Raw genomic sequence first — 22343 nt, forward strand, 5'->3', positions numbered from 1 at the left:
GGAAATCAACACGTATGTACATACTATGAAAGAGATTAACGAACTGTGCCACTCTAGTGTAATTAACCAGTGAATTAATCGATAACTGTCTCTCAGGGATGTTGTCCAACAAATGACGATTTTGATCCTATCTGTAATTTTATGTCTCTATACCTTGAATAAAGTATATTAAGTTTACTACGAAGCTTGTAACACCCATAAGGAAACGTCAGAGGCCCTATGACGGATGTATATAAGTAAATATTCAGCGTAATGAGCTGAATCGATTCAGCCATGTTCCTCTGTCTGTTAGTCGACTGTATATATATGAATTAGTCCCTCACGTTTTTGAGATATCCGATCTGCAATTTTGTACACATACTTTTCTCCACAAGAAGCTGCTCATTTATCGGAAACGCAGTTATCGGACCACTTTACGATATAGCTGCCATACAAACTGATCGATCAAACGCAAGTCCTTGTGTGGAAAACTGTTTTATTTGACAAGGAGAGTCGAGTCATCGTTTTTAACAAGGTATAGAATTAATAAATATACAATTTAAAATAAGCCATATGAAAAAAAATATAAAACCATGTTGATTTAAACTATAAGATAAACAGTTTTGTTAACAATTCTGCACTTATTAGTTTACCTAACTACATACTGGCAAATTTTAAAATCTATTACCTTGAATTTTTTTGGTTTATTAGCATTTTCCCACTGAAATGTCTTTTGTTAGTACTCTTTCATTCCTGTTGGCACAATAGTGTTATAATTTAGTACATGTTTTAAATTAAAATCCAATAAACAAAATGATATACTATCTTATACCAGTATAAAAATATATAATTTCTTTTAATTATAATTCAAACATTTTTTAAAATAATTTTTTCAAACTCAAAGTAAAAAAAGCAGGGAGATGCAACCACATGTTACGCGGGAAAACAAAAACCTTTATTTCTTTTAAATATACAATCTTTATTAGCATTTTTTAAATAATCGTAAGTGACTTAATTCTAAGCGAATACAATTTTCTCATTGAAGCATACGCTTTCAATTAATATTAGTTGTTTTCTTTAAATTCTTGTAAATTAAAATTAAATTAAAAATGTTTTATTATAATTTTCATCACATTTACATACCATAAACATTCAAGGGAAATTATTTTGCTATATTTTTCTAAGTGACCATAGCAACATGTATATGGACGAAAGCAAAAAAAAAAAAAACAGATAAATAAAAGCAACCCCAAAATATCATTTAAACAGTTTGCAACAAAAATAATTTCAAGCTTGTCCTTGCATTTCCTTTCATAATAACTGCATTTATAGTAGTTGCGCACAGATGGCAAATCAATATCAGCTGTCGGTTTTTTTTCTACCGTCTATATATGTATTAGTTATTAGCAAGTACATATATGTATATAATACGTATAAGTTCATATATACAAACTAATAGTTTCGATTGTTTTTAATTAGTATTTATAGTTGTATTGTTCCTTCCAAAGTTATTCAAAATTATTTCAAACTATATGCATAATGACGCCCATGGCCGACTTAAAACCCCCCACCCCCGCTTAAAAGGATTTTCGATCTTTAAATCATATTTATTTAATCCGGACGATAAATAGGTGTCTTCGGTATAAATTCAATACGCAGCACATACTCCATCATCGAATTTGAATCACATTGTTGCTTATGAAGTCGCCAATGTAGGCCTAGTTTATGATACAAATGGCTATTCTCCCATTCAAGAAGCTTATCAAGTGTGTTTTGCGTCTAGAATTACAAAAATATATAAATATAATTTAATTTTTGATTATTAGCAATAATAAAATTGCTAAGGTAAATTTATTATTTTTATGTGATATGTGATCATACATACCCGTTTGCTCAAACAAATGACCGGCCACAGAGAACAACCTAATGTACAACAACAGCATACACAGCCGCAGAATAGCCATTTCACGTTTACCGGTAATGTTTTCTTTAAAATGCCGTTAATACGTCCGATTGTTGCTTTGAATTCTTCAGGTGCAACACGCGAAACTAGACCCGAGGGAAATTCTGTATTAAAACGATTACTCAAACCAAATCTGTAATTATAAATATTTCAAAACTTTAATATTTGGTTATAGAAAAATGGTTTAACAATTGAAATATACAAAAATATTCACCTAAATGTTATTACATTGTTTTAAACAAGTACTTTGGTAAAAATAATAATGCGTTATAACAACACCCATGTATAAAGACAGTCGGGTCTAAGTAACCGGAACGGACCCGGATTTTTATCCGGCCAAGGACTGTCGACTCAGCACCATTCCTCGAAATTACCTTAGGAATGTTTTCTGGCGTTACTACAACAACAACATAAAGAATTAAAATATCTAATTCAATTTAGATATACAAGACGACTAGTGCAATGTCTGGAGAATTGAAGACCCAGCATGTAGCACTTAAAGAACCCAACAACACTTATGAGGGACCTTCAAATATTAATAAATAACATTACTGGATTGTCCTCACAACTAACAAACTATGACCATATGCCCAAGCAAAATAAACAGAACAAATAAAACTACTGAAGGTTACGAAAAACAAATATATGTAATTACAATATAAATAAATTATTTGTTTATGTTCACATCAATAAGTAATTAATTAATAGTTATGGACAGTGCTTTAACTAAAAGTACTTTTTTAATTATTTGTATAGAACTTACACTGTCATGTTGCCAGCACCTCGAATGATGATTGGTTCTGGGACGGGTGCAACCATTTGATCTTCATAGTGCTCCTCCAGTTGTTCATCTTCATATATTGCATCAAAGTCAGCCATTGACCACTCAGAAGACCAGCAAAAGCGAGATACTAAAGAATTAAGTGTCAAGGATGACTGCGAAGTATTGACAGACTCGCGAATATATGATTTGTAGTTGGTTTGCAACTGATTTTCTCTTATACCCGCCAAGCAATGTTTATCAGTAACAAATATATTACATTAATTCATTTCCAGGATTTTGTATGCCATTTCAATTTGAATAGTTTTTGTTGTTATTACGAGTAGAGCTAAGTTATAGTGTTTCTCTTTGCATCCCACAATAACTGCAATTCATTTCAATGCACTTTTGTTTGTATTGCATATTCCATTAAATAAATATCGTGGTATCTCACTATAGGTTTTTTTGCTGATTTCTGATAATCTTTAACGTATTCTGGAGTTTAGTTATGATAAAAAATATAAGTAATAGTACTGAAAATTTACGGTACAAGACAATAAAAGATATATTTAATAATATTTAATGATATTACCAATGAGAAAAATACATTCAACAAATATCATTCATTAATACAACCAGCTGTTCGGAGTATCGAAATCACTCCTTATTATCGATGAAAGAATCATTTGAATGACTATTATGCTACTAAGGAATAGTGGTATCTATTTTACAACAAATTATTGATTTGATTTTTTATCTGAATTCCTTTAGGGTTTTTCCAATCGTTGTTATATAGAATTATATTTTATAAATAAAATCTTGCTTTATCGATAGAAAAAATAAATGGGTTGACTATCGATACTTTTCAAACACTTTGGGTTGCGAACAGCTGCCACAAACAAAAACATAAAGTAAGACGAGATTCAGGAAAAGAAAACGTCGAAAATGCACAACTGCATTGTACTACTGTGAACGAATTAAAGAGATATACAAAAGTATTCTTTCTATGTATGCGATTATCACCTTATACCTTATTTACTATTTTCAATTATACAAAGCACAAACTTGATGTGAACTCAAACTAATCGCATATTGATTTGCACTGTTGTAATACCACATTCAACAATTATATGTAATACTATACGAATGCTATTTAACATCCCTTTTATTACTTTCATATAATTGCCACATACTTCGATACAACCTTTCGCAATTATCACAATTCATCAAAATTAGCTTCACATAATTTGTTTATCCACTGCTGCTACAGTATTTGCAGTACAATTAATACAAAATGTTTCCTTATTAATGTCTGTACTTTTTATTTGGCTTTGCACTTCATTTGTTAATAACAATTTTCCGAATACAATTAAAAACAAATCTCTACCAATGGCAAAATTGTATTTTTGATCCCTTTTGTTTTATAACCAATACCAGCCTTGCCATATCCATAAAAATAATTCATTGGAGAACTGCATATTGTTACCGAAGGTCCTAAATATAAGATATTTTCTGCTTCTATTAGGTAAAATTTTAACTACCAATTACGTTTGGTTTGAACTTTTCAAAATTTGACACATTGCTATATTATAATTTATATTTAACGTGTTTAAAATTAATGACTTTTCCCAAATAATTTTTAAAATTGTATTCGATAAAAAACTTAAAGCTAAAACAACGCTGCAACCAAACACTTTAACCAAAAGTTAGCTGCAATGAATTATTGCATTGCTATTCACAATATAGTGTCTATAGATAATTACTATTGTCCATGTTGTCCGCTTATTTGGTTAAGAATTAAAATTCCTCGTTTTAGCAATTTGTAAGAAAGTTTGCAAGTTTAGTTTACCATAATGGGAGTTCCAGCATTTTTTAGATGGTTAAGTAAAAAATATGCATGCGTCATCGTTGATTGTGTAGAAAACAAGAATTTGGATCCGAACACCGGAGAAACAATATACGAAGACGCTACCCTCCCAAATCCTAATGGAGTTGAGTTTGATAATCTATATTTGGATATGAATGGTATTATACATCCATGCACACATCCTGAAGACAAGCCAGCCCCAAAAAATGAGGATGAAATGATGGTAGCAATATTTGAATGTATTGATCGATTGTTTGGCATTGTTCGCCCACGAAAATTATTATATATGGCAATTGACGGTGTAGCGCCAAGGGCGAAAATGAATCAACAGCGGTCGCGGCGTTTCAGAGCTGCTAAGGAAACAAATGAAAAGCGAATGGAAATACAAAAAATTAGAGACGAACTTTTAGTCAAGGGATATATACTTCCACCTGAGAAAACTGACAAGGAACACTTCGATTCCAATTGTATAACACCAGGTACACCGTTTATGGACAGATTAAGTAAGTGTTTACATTATTATATCCACGACCGTATGAACACAAACCCAGCTTGGAAAGGAATAAAAGTTGTATTGTCAGATGCGAATGTCCCCGGTGAAGGTGAACACAAAATAATGGACTATATTCGTAAACAAAGGGCTCAGCCAGATCACGATGCCAATACTCAACATGTGCTTTGTGGTGCAGATGCAGATTTGATTATGTTAGGACTTGCTACTCATGAACCGAATTTCACAATTATACGAGAAGAGTTTTTACCAAACAAACCTCGCCCATGTGAGATATGTAAACAATATGGACATGAAATGCAGAAATGTGTAGGACTAGGAAACGCAAGTGGGTCGAAAGATGAAAGCTTTAAGCCGGACGTTGCAATAAACGCTGAAGTTAGATTTATTTTTGTAAGATTGAGTGTTCTTCGAGAATATCTTAAAAAGACTTTAGAAATGCCAAATTTGCCATTTAAATATGATTTTGAGCGCGCTTTGGATGATTGGGTTTTTATGTGCTTCTTTGTTGGAAACGACTTTTTACCACATTTACCAAGTCTTGAAATTAGGGAAGGCGCAGTGGATCGCTTGGTGGAATTGTATAAAAAATGTGTATATAAGACTGGGGGTTATTTAACGAATTCAGGTGAAGTCAATCTGCAACGTGTTCAAATGATTCTAACTGATTTGGGTAATGTTGAAGATAATATATTTAAAGAGAGACAACGACGGGAGCAGATATTTAAGGCAAGACAGAAACGCCAGCGAGAAAATGAATATAAAGCTGAAAGCCTTAGTGTGTCCTCATTTTTTCAACCAACTGCTGTAAATCGAGGTGCATCGAATTCACAACCAGCATTCAACTATAAAGAAGAAGCTGTAAAATTGAGAACTCAAAATAATAAAGGCGTTAAAAGGACAGCTGCAGAAGCAGGTCTTGATAACGATTCTGACGAAAATGACAATGACGAGGTTAGATTGTACGAAGCTGGTTTTAAAAATCGGTATTACGAATCGAAGTTTGATGTTGGTACTAATAATCAAGGCTTTCGATATTCCGTTGCATTGCAATATGTGCGCGGACTTTGCTGGGTTCTAAAATATTATTATCAAGGTTGTGCATCATGGGATTGGTATTTTCCATACCATTACGCACCATTTGCATCCGATTTCGTGAACATTACTGGCTTATCGACCAATTTTGACAAGGGTACAAAACCGTTTAATCCACTAGAACAGTTAATGGGGGTATTTCCCGCCGCCAGTTCTTCTCATGTTCCAAAACCATGGGCAACATTAATGTCTGATCCAGATTCACCAATTATTGATTTTTATCCCGAGGACTTTAAAATCGATTTAAATGGAAAAAAGTTTGCTTGGCAAGGAGTAGCTTTACTTCCTTTTGTTGACGAGCGGCGGCTTTTTAAAGCTCTTGAGCCTTTTTATAAAAAATTAACAGAGGAGGAAGTCCGGCGAAATAAGAGAGGCGATAATCGTTTATATATTGGACAATTGCATAATAAATTTGAATGGATGAAACATCAATTGAAATCACTTAATTCTATGGACAAAGAAATAAAGGTGGTTTTGGATAGAATGGCTGGAAGTATTTTAGAAGCAGAAGATAATATAAAAATCTCAGGCACATTGACATCACCAATAAATGGCTTACCTAATATAATGTCAAACGAGATTATAACCTTCCGTTTTCGGGATCCAGAATATGACAGTGATTTTATTTTTCCTGCCATACGTCTTACTAATGCAATAGACCCACCAAATGTCTTAAACTCTAGACCAGAAGGCCAGTCTGGTCACAATAGACCAGTTATTGGTTTCAATAGAAACCTACCAACTGGACATTTAAGTGCCGGTGGACACAGAATGGTTCAAGCCAGTTTGGGAAGGAACTCTTATAACATGGGTGGAAACAATCGAGGACATTATCCTCGAGGACCAAATCCTCAACAGAATTTTCAATCTAGATCTGGTTACAACAATTTTCAGAACAATCATGGAAACAACTTCTCTGGTGGTAATAATTACAGAAATAACCAACAAAACCCGCCTAGAGGTGGACATCAAAACAATAGATTTCAGAGGTATAATCCATATGGGCAACCCAATAATAGATTTTAAGCATTTTAGAAATAATCGTATTCCTTAATTTTGAAAAAAGATTTATAGAAGGTAATTGATTAATATATGTATATATGATATTATGTACAAAAAAATAAAATAAAATAAAATTATATGGTGAATTTTATATGAGCCCATTATAAAGATAACAATGTTTTTCTTTTGAGCGTAAAGATCAATCATTTCTCACAGTAATGAAGATTTAAAGAATGATTACTATACTGAAAAATCAAAATTACACATATTGAATGAAAAACCAATATTATCCGAAATGCTTTTGGTCGGAATACACCTGGAATCATTTTCTTATATTATTAAAAAAATAAAAAACACATTATTTAGATAAAGGCATTTTATTTGGTATCGCGAAATGAATGTGTGCACGGCTTTATGTTCTGTTCGCTAAAAATGTATAAAATTGATAAGAAACTTTTTTGTTTTAAAAGTTAATGAATAATGTAAGGATAATCTATTGAAATAAACTTATAGAATTTACACTAGATTATTTAAACGTCAAAAGCGGAACATTTACAACTTAGCAATGTAAAAAAAAATATTTTTTAAGCCTAATCGAACCGTTTAGGAGATTACCATTAGTTTTGTTGATGTTTTACTTCTTCTTTGCATTTGGACTTGTTGACTGGAATACAGAGGAAGCTGACATTAAATTTTCTATGTATTGTCCAAGCACTTGATTCTCAGAACGTAATTTTAAATTTTCTTCCTTCACAGAATCAACACGCTGTGAAAGATCGTCAAGAGTATTTTGCAGTTCCAATACTTGTGTAATAAGGCGAGCTTTTTCTTCCTTCTCATCGGGACTTACATCTACTTCTAATGAATTGTGTGATGAGTCAGGAGTGGAGCTGCGGTTAGTAAATGACGAGCGGAGCGAATCCATCGAATGCCCATTTGGCATATGTTGATGTGGATCATCATCATTAATTATTACTATAATAAAATATTATAAGTGGTTGTCACGTACAATTACATATTGTAATTACCTTGTGTATCCTCATCGGCCAATGGGATGTTGTCATCAGGCTCTTGTAACTTATCGATTAGTGACATACTTTTAAAATTGTTATTGAATGTTGAATTTCGAATTTTTAATTGTCGTACTATAACTCGTACGAAATAATAATAATTAGTTAATGCAGCTTTTACTAAATATATATATATATATATATATATATATATATTCTAATTAAATAGTAATTAAATTATCAAATTCACAATCTTCAACTATTTCAATAATATACACCAAACTCTTCTATTTGATTGACAGTAACAGGGTTGCTCAAGCTACTGAAATGACGGAAAAGTAAAAAGTAAACTGTCATAAACAGATTGGGAAGAAAAGAAAAGTTAGCAAAATTAAAACTAAAGAACAAAAAAGTAGTTAAGACAAATTTATTACAGATACAAATTTGAATTATAGTTTTGTATTTAGTAATATATTCTAATACCATTAGTACGTCTCTTTCTTTGTATAAACCTAGATTTATACAATGGTATGCTCCGAGCGTAGGCATTATAGGCGGATATTATTGCGTGTTCCGCTAGGGCGCGGAAGTTAATGAAGTTTAATGTACATATATGTATATTTTTTACATTTCTTTTATTTTCGGTAATAGATATTTTCGATATATCAATTTAATTTGTATTAAACTTTCTAAACACAGCGCACCGATTTGTTATTAGCTAGACCTATATTATTGTTAATAACAAACAATATCTGCATTTCATTAAATTCAAGTTCATTCAAATTAAAATATTTTAAACAACTTTTCTCATTAAAATCAGCAGAATTTGTTTTATTTTTAGCAAAGTGATGTTTACAATTTTCGCTGCAGTTGTTGTAGCGGCAGAATTCTGTTGAGCTTACAGTTATTGGCCGGATAAAATCCGGGTCCGTTCCGGTTACGTAGACCCGACTGTCGCGAGAACGCTCCAATTGTTGTTGTTGTTGTAGCGGCAGAATTCTGCGGAGTTGACAGTCCTTGACCGAATAAAATCCGGGTCCATTCCGGGTACGTAGACCCGACTCGTGGGAACGCTCCAGGCGTTTTCTATACCTATCATAGATACCTCTGGCTGTTGCTGGGTCTAGTGGTTTTGTTGTGGTATTTGTCCTGTTTCTGTATATTGCGTTGTGCTGCATCTTTTGAACATTGCGTACTCATTAACATGCAAATGTACAAAGTATATTAATATAGATATATAATAGATCTGTTAAATGTAACTCTTTTAATCCAAATGTTCGAAGTTCATTATTATAATATAAAAGCCAACAAAGTAAAACATCCAATGTGTCTTCAAATAATGTGATATCACTAAGAAAGTGGAAATTACTTGTTTGTTGAATGTAAAGATAGCGACAAAGTGTATAATATAAATGTACCATATTTGCTATCAATCGTTACCTGTTTTTCTCTTGGCATAAAACGCAATTAGAACACATGAAATTATGTACCTTAATAATATATATGTATAAATAACTCTCGTAATATACTATATAAGTAGGTACGTATGACTACGTTCATATGCATATGAACAGGTATATGTACATTTATGTAATATTGTTTTTTACCACCTCTTAAGCTATTTTAAAAACTGTTATTCATTTTATTCTGCTTAACATTTTTGAAAGTAAATTATTAATCATCATACGATTTTTTTTTACTATTTCGATGAAGGAGTTCAACGGTGTCAATATAAAGTATTTGTGAATACAGATTATGGACTTTGCGTGCCATATTTGAGACTCAATGTCACCAAACTTCACAAATTGAAAATGAAAATTTTCTTTTATGGGCCGTTTCTTTGTACATACATATGTGTACACAAATGCTCACGCAAGTACATACATGCATACATATGTATGCATAAATGTACGTATGTTCCTCTGTAACATCTCTTAATCCTATACATACATATGTAATTTATTTATTATAAAAAAATATAAATTTCTAATAAACTTGATCATTTATTTCTATTCTAAAAGAAGTATAACTAATTATTAGTAATAGTTAAACGTTGTAGATATTGAATTCTTTTTGTAATTTAAGATTTAAATTCTAGATAATTAAAAAATAATTAATTAATACATTTAAAATGAATATTACATTAATAAATGAATATTTATATATAATATGAGCACCCCCAGTCTAATTTATAGGTTATGTTCGACATATGTAATAATAGCATACATACATATATGTATGTCATACATATATTTATTATTCTTTCGAATACTTCAAATATAGTATTAAGTACTTTATATTTCCAAAAATAAAGGTATTATTGAATATTTATTATCATTCATAATTACATAGATGCATGTGTACATGTCCGTAAAAAAATACTATTGTTGAACACACTTGTTTAGATCAACTTGTGAACGAGAATTCATTACTTTTGATTACAATTGAAGATATGTTTACGAAACCCTTTACCTAATAATCCTTAATAAATTCAAAGTTTAAAAGCAAAACTTTTATCTAAAATCATTCAATTGCAAGGTTACAATAAATTTGTAGTAAAAAAAAGGTTACTTCCTCTGCCACAAAACGTGAGGAAGGTACTACGTGATTAAAAAGTACACAAGCGCACAATAACAACGCAACACTGGTAATCATACAATACGATTTCAGTTCAACTAGAGCAAATACAAACACTTTGCTAAAACATTGCTGTGTTTTATACTCATTATTTTGATTTGCCGTTGTCAAAAAGAAGTACAATTTTGATTGAAAACCGAGTTTGTACGCAGTGTATTTGGTATTTTGAATAGTATTAATATAAAATGTAAGAAATAGCGGGGTTTTAACTTTGATACCAGGACTATAAAATTCGAAAAAGTTGGAGGCAGCACTGCCACCCTACCAACGCGTCGCAGTCAACGTCGCAGTAGCGTTGCCATCATTGTACCCATCATATTTCGTTCGTTTCAATCTATCCGCGGTTCAGAGGAGCAGAGCGAGACTTTTAAATGCGCCCAGAATCCTTCCGGATATAAAACGCGGCAGGTAAAAATGTGATAAAAATATAATAAAAGTCATTGCAAATATCTGTACAAGAAAATATATAAATAACTCCACCGTATTGTGCCAAATTTTTTCCAACCTTTAAAAGGAAAAATCTAATTGAAAGTGTTAAAACAAGAAATGCATCTATATACATACTTATATTCTGAAAATTAAAAACAAAAGACATATTAAATAATTACTGATTTCTTAACTGTCAAGGCTAATGTAAAGTCAATAAATACTTCATCAACATCATCAACGTATAAACAACGAAAACTGGAATCATTCTTAACTGATCCTGATGTAACTAAAATTAAGAAATAGTATAAAGTACATTTGGTATGAATAAAAAGCTAATTGTAATTGTGTAATCAACTGATTAACAATCCATTAACAAAATTTTTTCATTAGATATAAGCACACGCTTGTATTTCATTTTAGTGGGAACTTTTCTTCAGCTTTTGCAACTGCAAATCCAAACCCCAGGAATAGTACAAATTATGAATAATAGTGACGGAGATACTACTGGTACAAATCTTGTTGGTCGCAGGTCCAATAGTATTGTGACAACAAATTTAAACAGCAATAGTACATTAAATTACATACCCCGTGTGGCATTCATTACACCAACTGTTGAGCCCACAACCTTTCCTCTGAGCACTGGTAATGTAAATACAATGCAGACATGTTCATCATCCGCTCCATCTATGATAAACGTAATTACTTGTGCCGGCAACGTCATGAATAGCCAACTTAATAACGCAGGTTTCGTAATGGCAAAAAATGGTCATAGCTCTACTGTGTCGGTATCGGAAGACACTGTGCCTATTTACACTGGTGCTAATGGAGGTGCAAGCTCAACCCCGTCAAACAGTAAAGCTATTCAAGCAGATGGAACAAATATCAAAGAAGAAGGAGAAGTTGTGGAAATGTTACATAATTCTGGTGAGTTTCAACTGCTTTTGAAATTGGTTAACATTATTCTAAGGCAATGTTATCTGCTCTTTAATTATATTAAAATAAATGTTTATGTTACTTTTTGTGCTTAATATAATTTTGGTAGCTGCCATTTTCTATACCAACCAATTATGTAATGCATAATGAACAAATGTACATATGTAAAAATGCCTATGTGCTCAATAAATCGTTTTTTACCGCTACTGCAAATTGATCGTGTCCAAAAAAGTGTCCAATTAACCATATTTGAATAATTCTATCGGTTCAAGTAATTTTTGAATTTATACATATATTATCAATATATAGTTATTTTGTAAATTCAAAAGATTGTTAAATATGTACACATGCGTGTGCAATCAATCTGTATCAATCGATCTGAATATTTTAAACACCAGCATACAAATGAAAAGTGAAACGAAATAGTTGTGCCGCCGGCATTTTTAAACATTTCTTAAATATTCACTTTAATAGTTAATACTTTCGTACGTTTTTATAATATTAATATTTTCAACCATTAACCCGCACAATATATACACATACATGTATTATTAGAAACATTAAAATTATAGATAAAAAGTATACAAGTATCATTAAAGAAAATAATTATATACATAATGAATAAAGTGTTATCTAAATCATCGCACTAATTTTTATCATATTAAGAATTCGTCATTTTTTTATAAAACGTGTATTCTTATACATATGTGAATGTGTGTAAGTAAGCATATAAATACATATGTAGATATGTACAATGAATAAAGATGTACATTAAGGTGATCGAAAACTAGTTTCACAATTAAATTGTGTTTATTTTAGAAACTCGTCAAAAATAGAATATATCATCAGTTCTTGCCTCTTAACAACAAATTGTGTAGGATAAGTGCTGTATTGTGTGGGTGTTACACATTCTTAATAGACTAATTTACATAAATTTCTCTCGTCGAACTTTTATGGAGGCAAAATTTCTGTTCTCAAGCCGAGCTTTAAAAAGTACATATTTGGTGTATTTGAATTTCCAACAATTTCTCTCTTAGTATAAGCTTTCGATAATAAAACCAACAATTAACAAAATTCGAATAAACGACGACCTTAGTATGTACAGATACGCTAACGATAAAATGCAACCCTGTGTCAATGCAAGTAATAAGAAACAAACCTGCATCCTTATTATTTAACAATTTTTGCTGTTTATTTCAATTGAGAGCTCCAACCAAAGTGTAACGATTGTGATTAAAAAATGGAGTTTTGTTTAGATAAAGGTAATAATAAAAAAATCCTTACTTTTCGCTTTAAATTATTTAACTATTATACTGTTCGGTTCTATTTTGATGCATAAAGTTTTGCTGCTTAAATATTGAAAATTGCATCTTCAATTGCAGTAATATAAAAAGCAATATGTAAAAGTAAATGGAGTAATAAAATCAAAAAAAAATTTAAAATGTATTTTAATATTTCCTTATCCGAAATTATTAAAATCTGGCCTTCTGCCAATTCTCTATTTGGAATAATTTATCAAATAAATCAATGAAAAAGTCTGTTAAAAATTAATATACACAACATGGTAGTTAGAAAGAAATATTACTACATTGTTATATTAATCCATGCAGATGCTTGACTGCAATATTTATGTTGCACTTTACATTTTACTAAATTTTGTTCATTTCAGTAATACCAGCTTCTATACTAGTCCGCAATCGACAACAATACGCTTCACCTGGGAGCGCCAAAAGTACGGTTGGCACATCAACTCGCAGTGGTGTTGGGAATCAGTCGACTTCTCTAACAATATTGAATCAAGAACTTGTGAAACAAATCGTAGTTGGTAAACCACCAAAAAATTGTGGTTTAACACAATTAGCCTCAACAACTACAAACAATACTCTTAATTTATCTCAAACTCTTCTGAAGTCGCCATCAACAATGACCAATCTTGGAGGAATCAAGCACCAAAGTTCTTCCAACAAATCTACAACAATTCTGACGAAAGCACCAGTATCTACTACTCCACCAACTACCACAAGCTCAATCGGTATAACTCCAAATCAGAAGAAACAGTCTCAACAAATCAATGCATTCCAAAATGCAAGTGTATTACAACCCCCTATTAATGCTAAACTCCCCCTTTCAGAAGCTGCCAAACTAGCAGCAGGTGATTCAAGTATAATAAGCCAAAGTAACTTACGCAAAGAGTTAAGAACTGATGAGTGTACTACAGATTTTTCATTTAACCGACTACAAAGTATACCTCAATCATCTACTTCATCACCAGAGCCATCAATTCAAACGAAAGTGGCCGCCATGAAAACTGCTTCCATTACCAATTCAACAGTTAATAATAGCAGTTCGTTTAAGGTAGAAATCGATCTGACTAAACCTGTTTTAGTTCAAGCAAAACTTGTTGAAAAACAGGAATCGCTTCTTAAAGTACGCCCTGTTCAACGTGTTATTGAAAGTAGCACTAGTCCTCGTTCTAAACGGTCTAAATCACTGAGCTGTGCTTTCAAGGAGGTTCACCTAACGAATGCCCCAATTATGTTGAAACAGAGACAAACTTCTTTACTAACAACCCAACATACATTGTCAGAGCGTCGTCATTCGACAACATCTGAAGGAAAAAATCTAAAACACAAAGCTAGTCCCCCGCGACGTAAACAAACGTTAAATTCCAAATGTAATGTTATTGAAAACGAATATGAGATCATAGATTTGATTGACTATAATGAGGCGAACTCCAAAATAAACGCTGATGAGGAACAAAAAACAAATCAAGAAAAAGAAAATAATATCAAAGGATCCTCAATGGCGGAAGGCATAGTAGAAAACCAACAAGAGTTTGCAAACAATATGCAACCACCACCACCACTTAAAGATACGGATAGAAATTCATTATATAATATTGCCAAAAAAGTTATTACAGATATTCCAAATAAAGAGGAACCGTCAACATTCTCATCTACTGAAAAAATTTCGGAAAAATATGCATGTATCGAAAACGACCATATTGAGGACATATCAAAAAACACTGATATTATAATGAAAGATGTTGAAACTGAACCAGAAGAACAACAAACTATTTACTTTGAGAAGACCGAAACTTTAATCCAGAACTCAAAAGCTGAAGATACACACACCTCTGTAGAGCACACTCAAGATTCGTTGGAAAAATCACTTTATTGTGATGAAAAAATCTCAGTTAGTTCAACATCATCTGCATCTACCTCTGCCAGTCAGCAAAGTTTGCATGATGATTTACAAATGTCGTCGGCTTCAAACGTTACACAAAACATGTCAGCCAAACTAAACCAACCCAGCACTTCGGCAGCTGCTGGCAATATGTTAACAGCACCTCCTGTAAAAGCCATTACAACCGCTGTAGAAGACGCATTATCGTGTGCTTTAAAAATGTTATCAAACTTCAATATGCTAACCTGGAATCAACGTGTCGGTAGTGCACGTGGTACTAATATGCGTTTCCAATTGAACGAATTTAATCTTATTGAAATAAATGAACGCTGCGCGCCACGAACACGTATCCACACAGCTTATGAAAAGCCAATTTATGAGCGAGAAACGGTACCATATTTAAGTGAAAATCACAATGGTTTATTGTATTTATGTAGGCGATGTAATTGTCATGGACCAGCGCTGGATTTTTTGGCACCAGGTAATTATACATAAACGAGGTTAATCATGCCGATAATATGAATAACTAACATAAATTTTATTTCTTGAAGAATTTTGTTCTTTGGATTGTTTGAAACGAGAGTCCCGTAAACGTCGGCATGAGGAATATACCACTTTTTCACGCAAGCGAAAAACCCAAGAATCAGCTGTTCCAGCTCCCAGCAAAAAATCCTTCCGTTGGTCAACATATCTCCCAGAAAAGTTCAATGCCATCGCTGCACCTGTAAATCTATTTATTAATCCATTTCCAACTGGACCCAATCGTTTTCAGATTGGCATGAAATTAGAAGCTATTGATCCAGAGAACTGTTCACTCTTTTGTGTATGCACGATTGTTGATATACAAGGGTATCGCTTGAAGTTAACATTTGATGGTTATGAATATATGTACGACTTTTGGGTGAATGCCGATTCTATGGATATTTTTCCACCAGGTTGGTGTACGAAAACAAAACGCATTTTGCAGCCACCAAAAGGAAAAACTATTGATAAATTTAATTGGCTACAATACTTAACAGAATGTAAAGCTATAGCAGCCCAACGTGCTCTATTTACACATTTGAATGTATCTTTGGGTACACATAATCCATTTAAGGTAAAGGATATTTAATTTGTACATTCAATTTGCAAAAAAAAAAAAAATACGCAATAAAACATTTACATATTTGATTTACTAAACTTTTTCATAGATTGGAATGCATTTGGAAGCCGAAGATCTTAACGACACCGGCAAGCTATGTGTTGCCTCAGTTTCGGATGTGTTAGACAATCGCATTCGTGTACATTTCGATGGTTGGGATGATTGCTACGACTACTGGGTGGATATTAGTTCACCCTATATACATCCTTGTGGTTGGCATGTAGGACGACAACAATTAATCGTACCACCTGAATTTGAAAATACTACTTTCTCGTGGGGTGATTATATAAAAAATCATGGCAGTGGCATGGCCGCAACAGAAGAGATGTTTTCCACCCGCGATCCAATAGATTTCAAGCCGAATATGAAACTGGAGGTTGTCGATCCACGTAATCCCTCACTAATACGCCCTGCTACAGTTATCGGTCGCAAAGGACATCGCGTTAAGCTACATCTGGATTGCTGGCCAAGTAATTATTGCTTTTGGTTGGAAGATGATAGTGCGGATTTGCATCCGATTGGTTGGTGTGAAGCTACTAGTCATGATCTAGAACCCCCACCTGGTTATAAAATGCGCTCAACAAAGGTGGTATGCTCAACTTTTGGATGCCGCGGCATCGGTAATGCCAAACGGCTTTATTTAAATACGCATACTACACAAGATTGCTGCCCATACGCAGCGGAAAACTGGCGACAAAAAAGCGAAAAGCCGCCGCGTTTGGAGCATGAAGAGATTGTACGACCAGAAATAATGGGTAAGCGAGATATGAAACAAAAGCAGCCAACATTAAAATGGAAGCAAACGCAGCCACCTCAACCACATTTGAACGAAGCGGATATATTACAACACATTCAACTTTTGGACAACATAAAAACTCGTCACGTAATTCAGCAGGAAAAACAGCAGCAAAAACAAACTTTGCAAGAAAGTGCTAACAGAATCGAAATCGGTTCTGCAAGAGATCAACAACAACTATCTTTAATAAAAACTGAACGCACTGACAAGTCCACTGCAACCGCTGTAAGAGTTCACCAACCGGTAGACAGTACCACTGCGGAACAATCAACGTCTCTTCTAATTCCACAAATAAAGATTGCCAAAGAGTTTCTCTGTGACTATGGTCCGCGTCTGCAACAAAACTATAATATTTGGCAGCGTAATGTCGCTTTCGATATGCAACGTATTAAACGCAACCCTCTGCTGTGGTCAACAAAGGATACGTGTGCATTTGTTCAATGTGTACTACGAAATGCCGATATAACTGAAATGTTTTTGCGTGAAGATATCGATGGTAGTGCACTTTTGCTGCTTCAACAATCCGATCTTACCGACATTCTCGATTTGAAATTAGGGCCCGCCGTTAAGTTGTTTTCGTGTATTCTTCAATTACGCACACTAGCCGTTCTCAAGTTCAATGTAAAGTTAGGCACCACACAAAGTAGCAATTAACAATATACTCATTGCAGTGTGCTCCCTAGCCAAGATTGTTTTCCATAGATATACGTATATGTATATTCACACGTTAATTTCTTATTGATATGACAAAGACATAAATATGTACATAGTATATGTTGTTGAATAACAATACAATAATTCTTTAATTCAAATTGGTACAGATAGAGAACGGTGATGCGTTTGTATATTTTAGATTTGCCTAAAATTGTTTTTATTAGCAGTTAAGTTATTATAATATTTTTGCCATATTTATGTATATAGAAACATTCAATTTGTTGCACTTACAACTCTTCCAGGCAATACTTTTTTTTATTATTAAGTTTGCATATTTAGCCAGTATCAAAGCGATCCATGTAAGTTTGAATTTACAACTCTTTAATATATGGGCGAAATGTGGAAGCCTACAGCATCCACACTATTGATCTGTAAATAACGAATTTACATTGTGTAGATTTTTTATTGTAAAACTGTAAAAGAAATGATCAATCATGATAATAAATATATTAAACCATATCCACATTACAAATTTTAAAACAATTCCCACAACAGCCGGTTCTACGTTACCGGAATTGACCCGGATTTTATCCGGCTAAGGGCTGTCATTTCGGCGATCTAACTCTGTTTGGATCGGTAAGTGTTAGTTTAAGTTTGTCGTCATTACAGCAACACCTAGCAGCAGGGTTGCTCCGTATCCTCTTGACCCGCGCTGGCATCGAGTCCAACCTGGGCCCCGAGGAATTCTCTTGCTGCATATGCGCTAAAAGGCTCCACCCAAACTCCACCTCAGTTAGGTGCAATACATGCAATAGATGGAGCCATCTTAAGACCTATAGGGAGTGGACCACGAGTTACGTGGCCCTATGCTGCCAACGCAATACTGCGACACCGGCCTTAACGGCTGTGCAACTGCACCATGTTCGCGCACTGCGCCGCCAATCCAGTCGAGTGGCCAAGAAAGGACCTCTACGGCCCTAAGGAGCTCTAGCCAGCATGACTCCCAGTCTGACCAACCACTAAATCCACAGCGACCATTTTTACAAATTGGACGAAAGAGTACAGATTGGATCTGAACATTTCAGTCAATGGCACAAAAACTCCGGAAGTCAATAACCCTAAAATTTTAGGCGTTACATTGGCCGCGATCACTGCCAAAGTACAGAGCCGCAACAAAATCCTCTAATCGCTTGCCGGCAGCTCTTGGGGAAAAGGAAACAAAAAAAACGTTGTTGGCAATATACAAGACAATCGGCCGACCGGTCCTAAACCATGCATTACCAATATGGCTTTAGACTTCAGGTCATTCCTTGATTACGTCGACGACATCACAGTACGCCGACCGGACTTCGGACGCAACGAACTATAGACAAGCACTGACCGCCATTCAGTGAAGCCATTAACACCTTCATCGACTCCCTCTAAGTGCATGGCGTACTAGGAGTCAAACCACCACCCATAACAGACGTGATCCTCGCACAACTTCGTTCTGGATATTGTAGCAGGTTAAACTTCTACTTATCCAGAATTGACCCCGATATTCCAAACATATATCCTGCGTGCAATGAGGCTCCGCATGATATAATAATAACCACCTCTTTGGATGCCCAACAAACCCAACTCATCTAACACCTTTTTCCCTATGGTCCGACTCAGTCGAAACAGCTTGTTTCTTGGGCCTCCCATTAGATGACCTCGACGACAACCAAACTACTACTATATAACCGCTACAACAACAACAACAAATTTTAAAACTATAGCGTTACAACGACAGTAGGGTCTACGTAACCAGGCGGAACCGAATTACTGACCGACTAAATCTGATGTCAGAGGGGAAGTGAGAAACTATGCTATAAGATGGCGCTACTTCTAGCTATAAATCGATGCATGTGTCGTCTTCTATAAATCGTTCAAAACTATCACAGTGAGAACGAGCACCACAGCAACAGCGACTTCTAGAGACCAAAGCGACAAAGCAGATGGTGCAGTGGTTTCTCGCTTAAACTCTCTTTGCTATTTTTAGTAATTGTTTTCTTATTTATTGTTTCTCATTTTTTTTTGTTTAAGTTTGATTTCAGATTTGATGTAGGCACACTGATTAATGAGATTTTTTGTTGCGTCCAATATTGTGGGATCAAAAAAATTAAGTTCGAAATAAAAACCTCTTCGTCTGAATCCATCGATCACACTGAAATCTTAAAAGCTAATGCAGCAGTTCGCCTCGCTTGGCCCCTTTCACTCTGGCATCCTATAGCCTCGCAGCATTTATCCAAGTTATTTTAGGAATATTTTCTGCCGCTTCATTAACAACGTGTAGTGTTCCCACCTTGATTTTTGCTTAGAATAGACCTGAAGAGTCCAATTTGGCTGGGCCGATAGCACCATTGGCCATTTAAAATTATGTAAAACGAATCTAACTGCTAAATGTTATTTTAAATTAACATATAATTATTTGGTTTGTATTTTGTTAAACAAATATGATTTTGCAGGTCCCGAATCGAAATCTCTTTTTGATAGCTTGTTAAGATCCAACAGACATGCGGCCTCCACCAATTTTAGAAACTGTTCAGATTCTCGATTTTCATGTAACTTATTTCGACGTCCATATTCTTCCAGCTTTTGCAGCATTAATTTTGGTGATATATGTGGCTGTTGCGAAACTAATATTACCACCCGTTTCAGATGGTTGACATTCAGTTCATAGAAGGAATTGACAGATAACAACTTCTCGACGTATTTCGTTATTTCCTAAAAGTAGTCCAGCATTTAATTACGTATAAAAATAAAATACCTGCTTATGTGTAGCAAATACCTCATAACATAACAATAATAACGGTAAGATTTCATGAAGGCATGCCAAATCAAACATTGGCCACACGTCTCCTATTGTCCAATTGTGTTTACTTCTCAAATGTTTTACTAATTCATCAGTTAAATCTTGCATCATGTACTTGTCTGCTAAATAAAATAATTCCCCTAACTCTTCCAACGATAGAGATTGTTCTGTTTCTATTTCATATATATAAACATAACGCAAGAAACGTTCAAAACTTTTGGGATCTACCTCTGTTATATGTACTGGCCCATTAACTTTGAACTCACTATAAAACATCCGTTCGAAAACTTCAGAGGCGGTTGCTAAAATCATTTTATGACAAAGAAAGCGCTTTGGTTCCTCATTTGGTGAATCTCCAACAACAAATTCGCAGTCAGCAAGATGGTGATCATCGTGAAGAAGTCGTTTACGTCTTTCCTTACTATTAGACATTCTGCTGTCCAGGTGTTTATTATTATTAATATATTTTTATTATAAAAACTAAATTTTACTTGCCGTTTACAAAACATATTTATATTAAGATACGTGTTTTATTTAAAAACAAGAGTAGATTTTGAAGCTTGATATGAAAACCCTTTACGATGTCTTGAAGAGTTGATATCAAAAGTAACAAAACAAACTATGAGAAAATTCCTTAAAATTAAGATTTCTTCTCCAGATAAAAACAGTAGATTTCCTCTACTACTACATTTTAGGAATTTTCTAAACTAACCTAATTATGTACAAACAGACGAGTTCATATACTTCAAAAAACTATAAATATATATATAAATTTGTTTAACTACTAACACTTTGCGTCCTTCAGAAAGTGATGGGTAAAAATATTTTCTTACATATTTTACGGTATTTAATGCAATCAGTAACATATTGAAAGTAGAAACCAGAAGAAAGTAGTTTGAATTTGTTTTATATATATTTATCGTTTTAGTGTAATAGATGTTAATCTTTTACAGATTTTCAGGGTTGTTTAATTGCTTTCAATCAAAAAATAAAATAATAAGGTACATAATCGTACGTATTTGCAGAAGGTGATGTGATAAATATAGGTTCTTCGCTTGCGTTTACATGTATTCGTTTATTTAGAAGTCGTTACAAATACACATATATTGAATATGGCCAGTGATTTCGTAACCACATGAGGAGCAAAAATGTGTATAACATTGGAACGGTGAAATCGAAACAATTATTTAATAATCGGCCATTTTGTTTTGACCATTTTTAAATTAGCACATCATGAATAAATAAATATTCTACCAATATGAATAATTAAATGAAATTATGACTTGTTTCTTCTAGGTAGAAGCGCTACATGATTTATTTTCTAGTTTTATAAATGTATGCCATTGCAATTCCATATTTTATGCTACTTTTTGTTCTTTTACTCATTAATCTATTACAAAAAGGAATAAACTATGGCAGTTTATTAGCTAAGTTAGGAAATTCAAAGTAATTTACTTAATACTGCTTGATGAAGATAATATATATATTTAATGTAATTATTAAGTTTATTGCGCTATTTATAACGACAAATACTTAATATAAAA

At 33.5% G+C, this 22343-nt stretch overlaps 5 protein-coding genes and 1 long non-coding RNA gene across 17 annotated transcripts; 3 read left to right on the top strand and 3 right to left on the bottom strand.

Moving 5' to 3' along the window:
- Positions 1-933: 933 nt before the first annotated feature.
- Positions 934-4133, bottom strand: LOC106617392 (cysteine-rich hydrophobic domain-containing protein 2). Of its 6 annotated transcripts, none has more exons than XM_014234541.3 (4): positions 3907-4133; positions 2706-3185; positions 1865-2075; positions 934-1758 (listed from the first exon to the last, which is right to left on the bottom strand). In XM_014234541.3, exons 2-4 carry the CDS (start codon positions 2819-2821, stop codon positions 1591-1593), a joined length of 495 nt encoding a protein of 164 aa, XP_014090016.1. In that variant the 5' UTR covers positions 2822-3185; positions 3907-4133; the 3' UTR covers positions 934-1590. The 6 variants fall into 6 exon arrangements, with proteins under 6 accessions (XP_014090016.1, XP_014090014.1, XP_036233624.1 ...); XM_014234539.3 differs by having other exon boundaries at positions 2706-3197; XM_036377731.2 differs by having other exon boundaries at positions 3896-4133.
- A 298-nt stretch (positions 4134-4431) lies between these two features.
- Positions 4432-7353, top strand: Rat1 (5'-3' exoribonuclease 2 Rat1). The gene has a single exon (XM_014234615.3). The coding sequence runs from the start codon at positions 4556-4558 to the stop codon at positions 7199-7201; it is 2646 nt and encodes an 881-aa protein (XP_014090090.2). The 5' UTR covers positions 4432-4555; the 3' UTR covers positions 7202-7353.
- Positions 7354-7535: 182 nt separating this feature from the next.
- On the bottom strand, positions 7536-8466 carry LOC106617402 (short coiled-coil protein A). The gene is made up of 2 exons (XM_014234553.3): positions 8206-8466; positions 7536-8152 (listed from the first exon to the last, which is right to left on the bottom strand). The coding sequence occupies exons 1-2, from the start codon at positions 8270-8272 to the stop codon at positions 7812-7814; spliced, it is 408 nt and encodes a 135-aa protein (XP_014090028.1). The 5' UTR covers positions 8273-8466; the 3' UTR covers positions 7536-7811.
- A 2409-nt stretch (positions 8467-10875) lies between these two features.
- Positions 10876-18482, top strand: l(3)mbt (lethal (3) malignant brain tumor). Of its 7 annotated transcripts, none has more exons than XM_014234588.3 (6): positions 10876-11232; positions 11452-11571; positions 11644-12177; positions 13856-15853; positions 15924-16468; positions 16563-18482. In XM_014234588.3, the coding sequence occupies exons 3-6, from the start codon at positions 11733-11735 to the stop codon at positions 17961-17963; spliced, it is 4389 nt and encodes a 1462-aa protein (XP_014090063.2). In that variant the 5' UTR covers positions 10876-11232; positions 11452-11571; positions 11644-11732; the 3' UTR covers positions 17964-18482. The 7 variants fall into 7 exon arrangements, with proteins under 7 accessions (XP_014090063.2, XP_036233369.1, XP_014090064.2 ...); XM_036377476.2 differs by having other exon boundaries at positions 11674-12177; XM_014234589.3 differs by having other exon boundaries at positions 11452-11535.
- Positions 18483-20377: 1895 nt separating this feature from the next.
- LOC106617418 (BTB/POZ domain-containing protein 6) lies at positions 20378-21428 on the bottom strand. The gene is made up of 3 exons (XM_036377713.2): positions 21295-21428; positions 20776-21232; positions 20378-20711 (listed from the first exon to the last, which is right to left on the bottom strand). Exons 1-3 carry the CDS (start codon positions 21306-21308, stop codon positions 20412-20414), a joined length of 771 nt encoding a protein of 256 aa, XP_036233606.2. The 5' UTR covers positions 21309-21428; the 3' UTR covers positions 20378-20411.
- A 59-nt stretch (positions 21429-21487) lies between these two features.
- Positions 21488-22075, top strand: LOC118683722 (uncharacterized). The gene is made up of 2 exons (XR_004979589.2): positions 21488-21614; positions 21753-22075. It is a non-coding gene; the product is annotated as an uncharacterized lncRNA (long non-coding RNA).
- The last annotated feature ends 268 nt before the right edge of the window (positions 22076-22343 follow it).

This window comes from Bactrocera oleae, chromosome 2 (assembly GCF_042242935.1).
Source record: "Bactrocera oleae isolate idBacOlea1 chromosome 2, idBacOlea1, whole genome shotgun sequence".
NCBI classification, from domain to species: domain Eukaryota; kingdom Metazoa; phylum Arthropoda; class Insecta; order Diptera; family Tephritidae; genus Bactrocera; species Bactrocera oleae.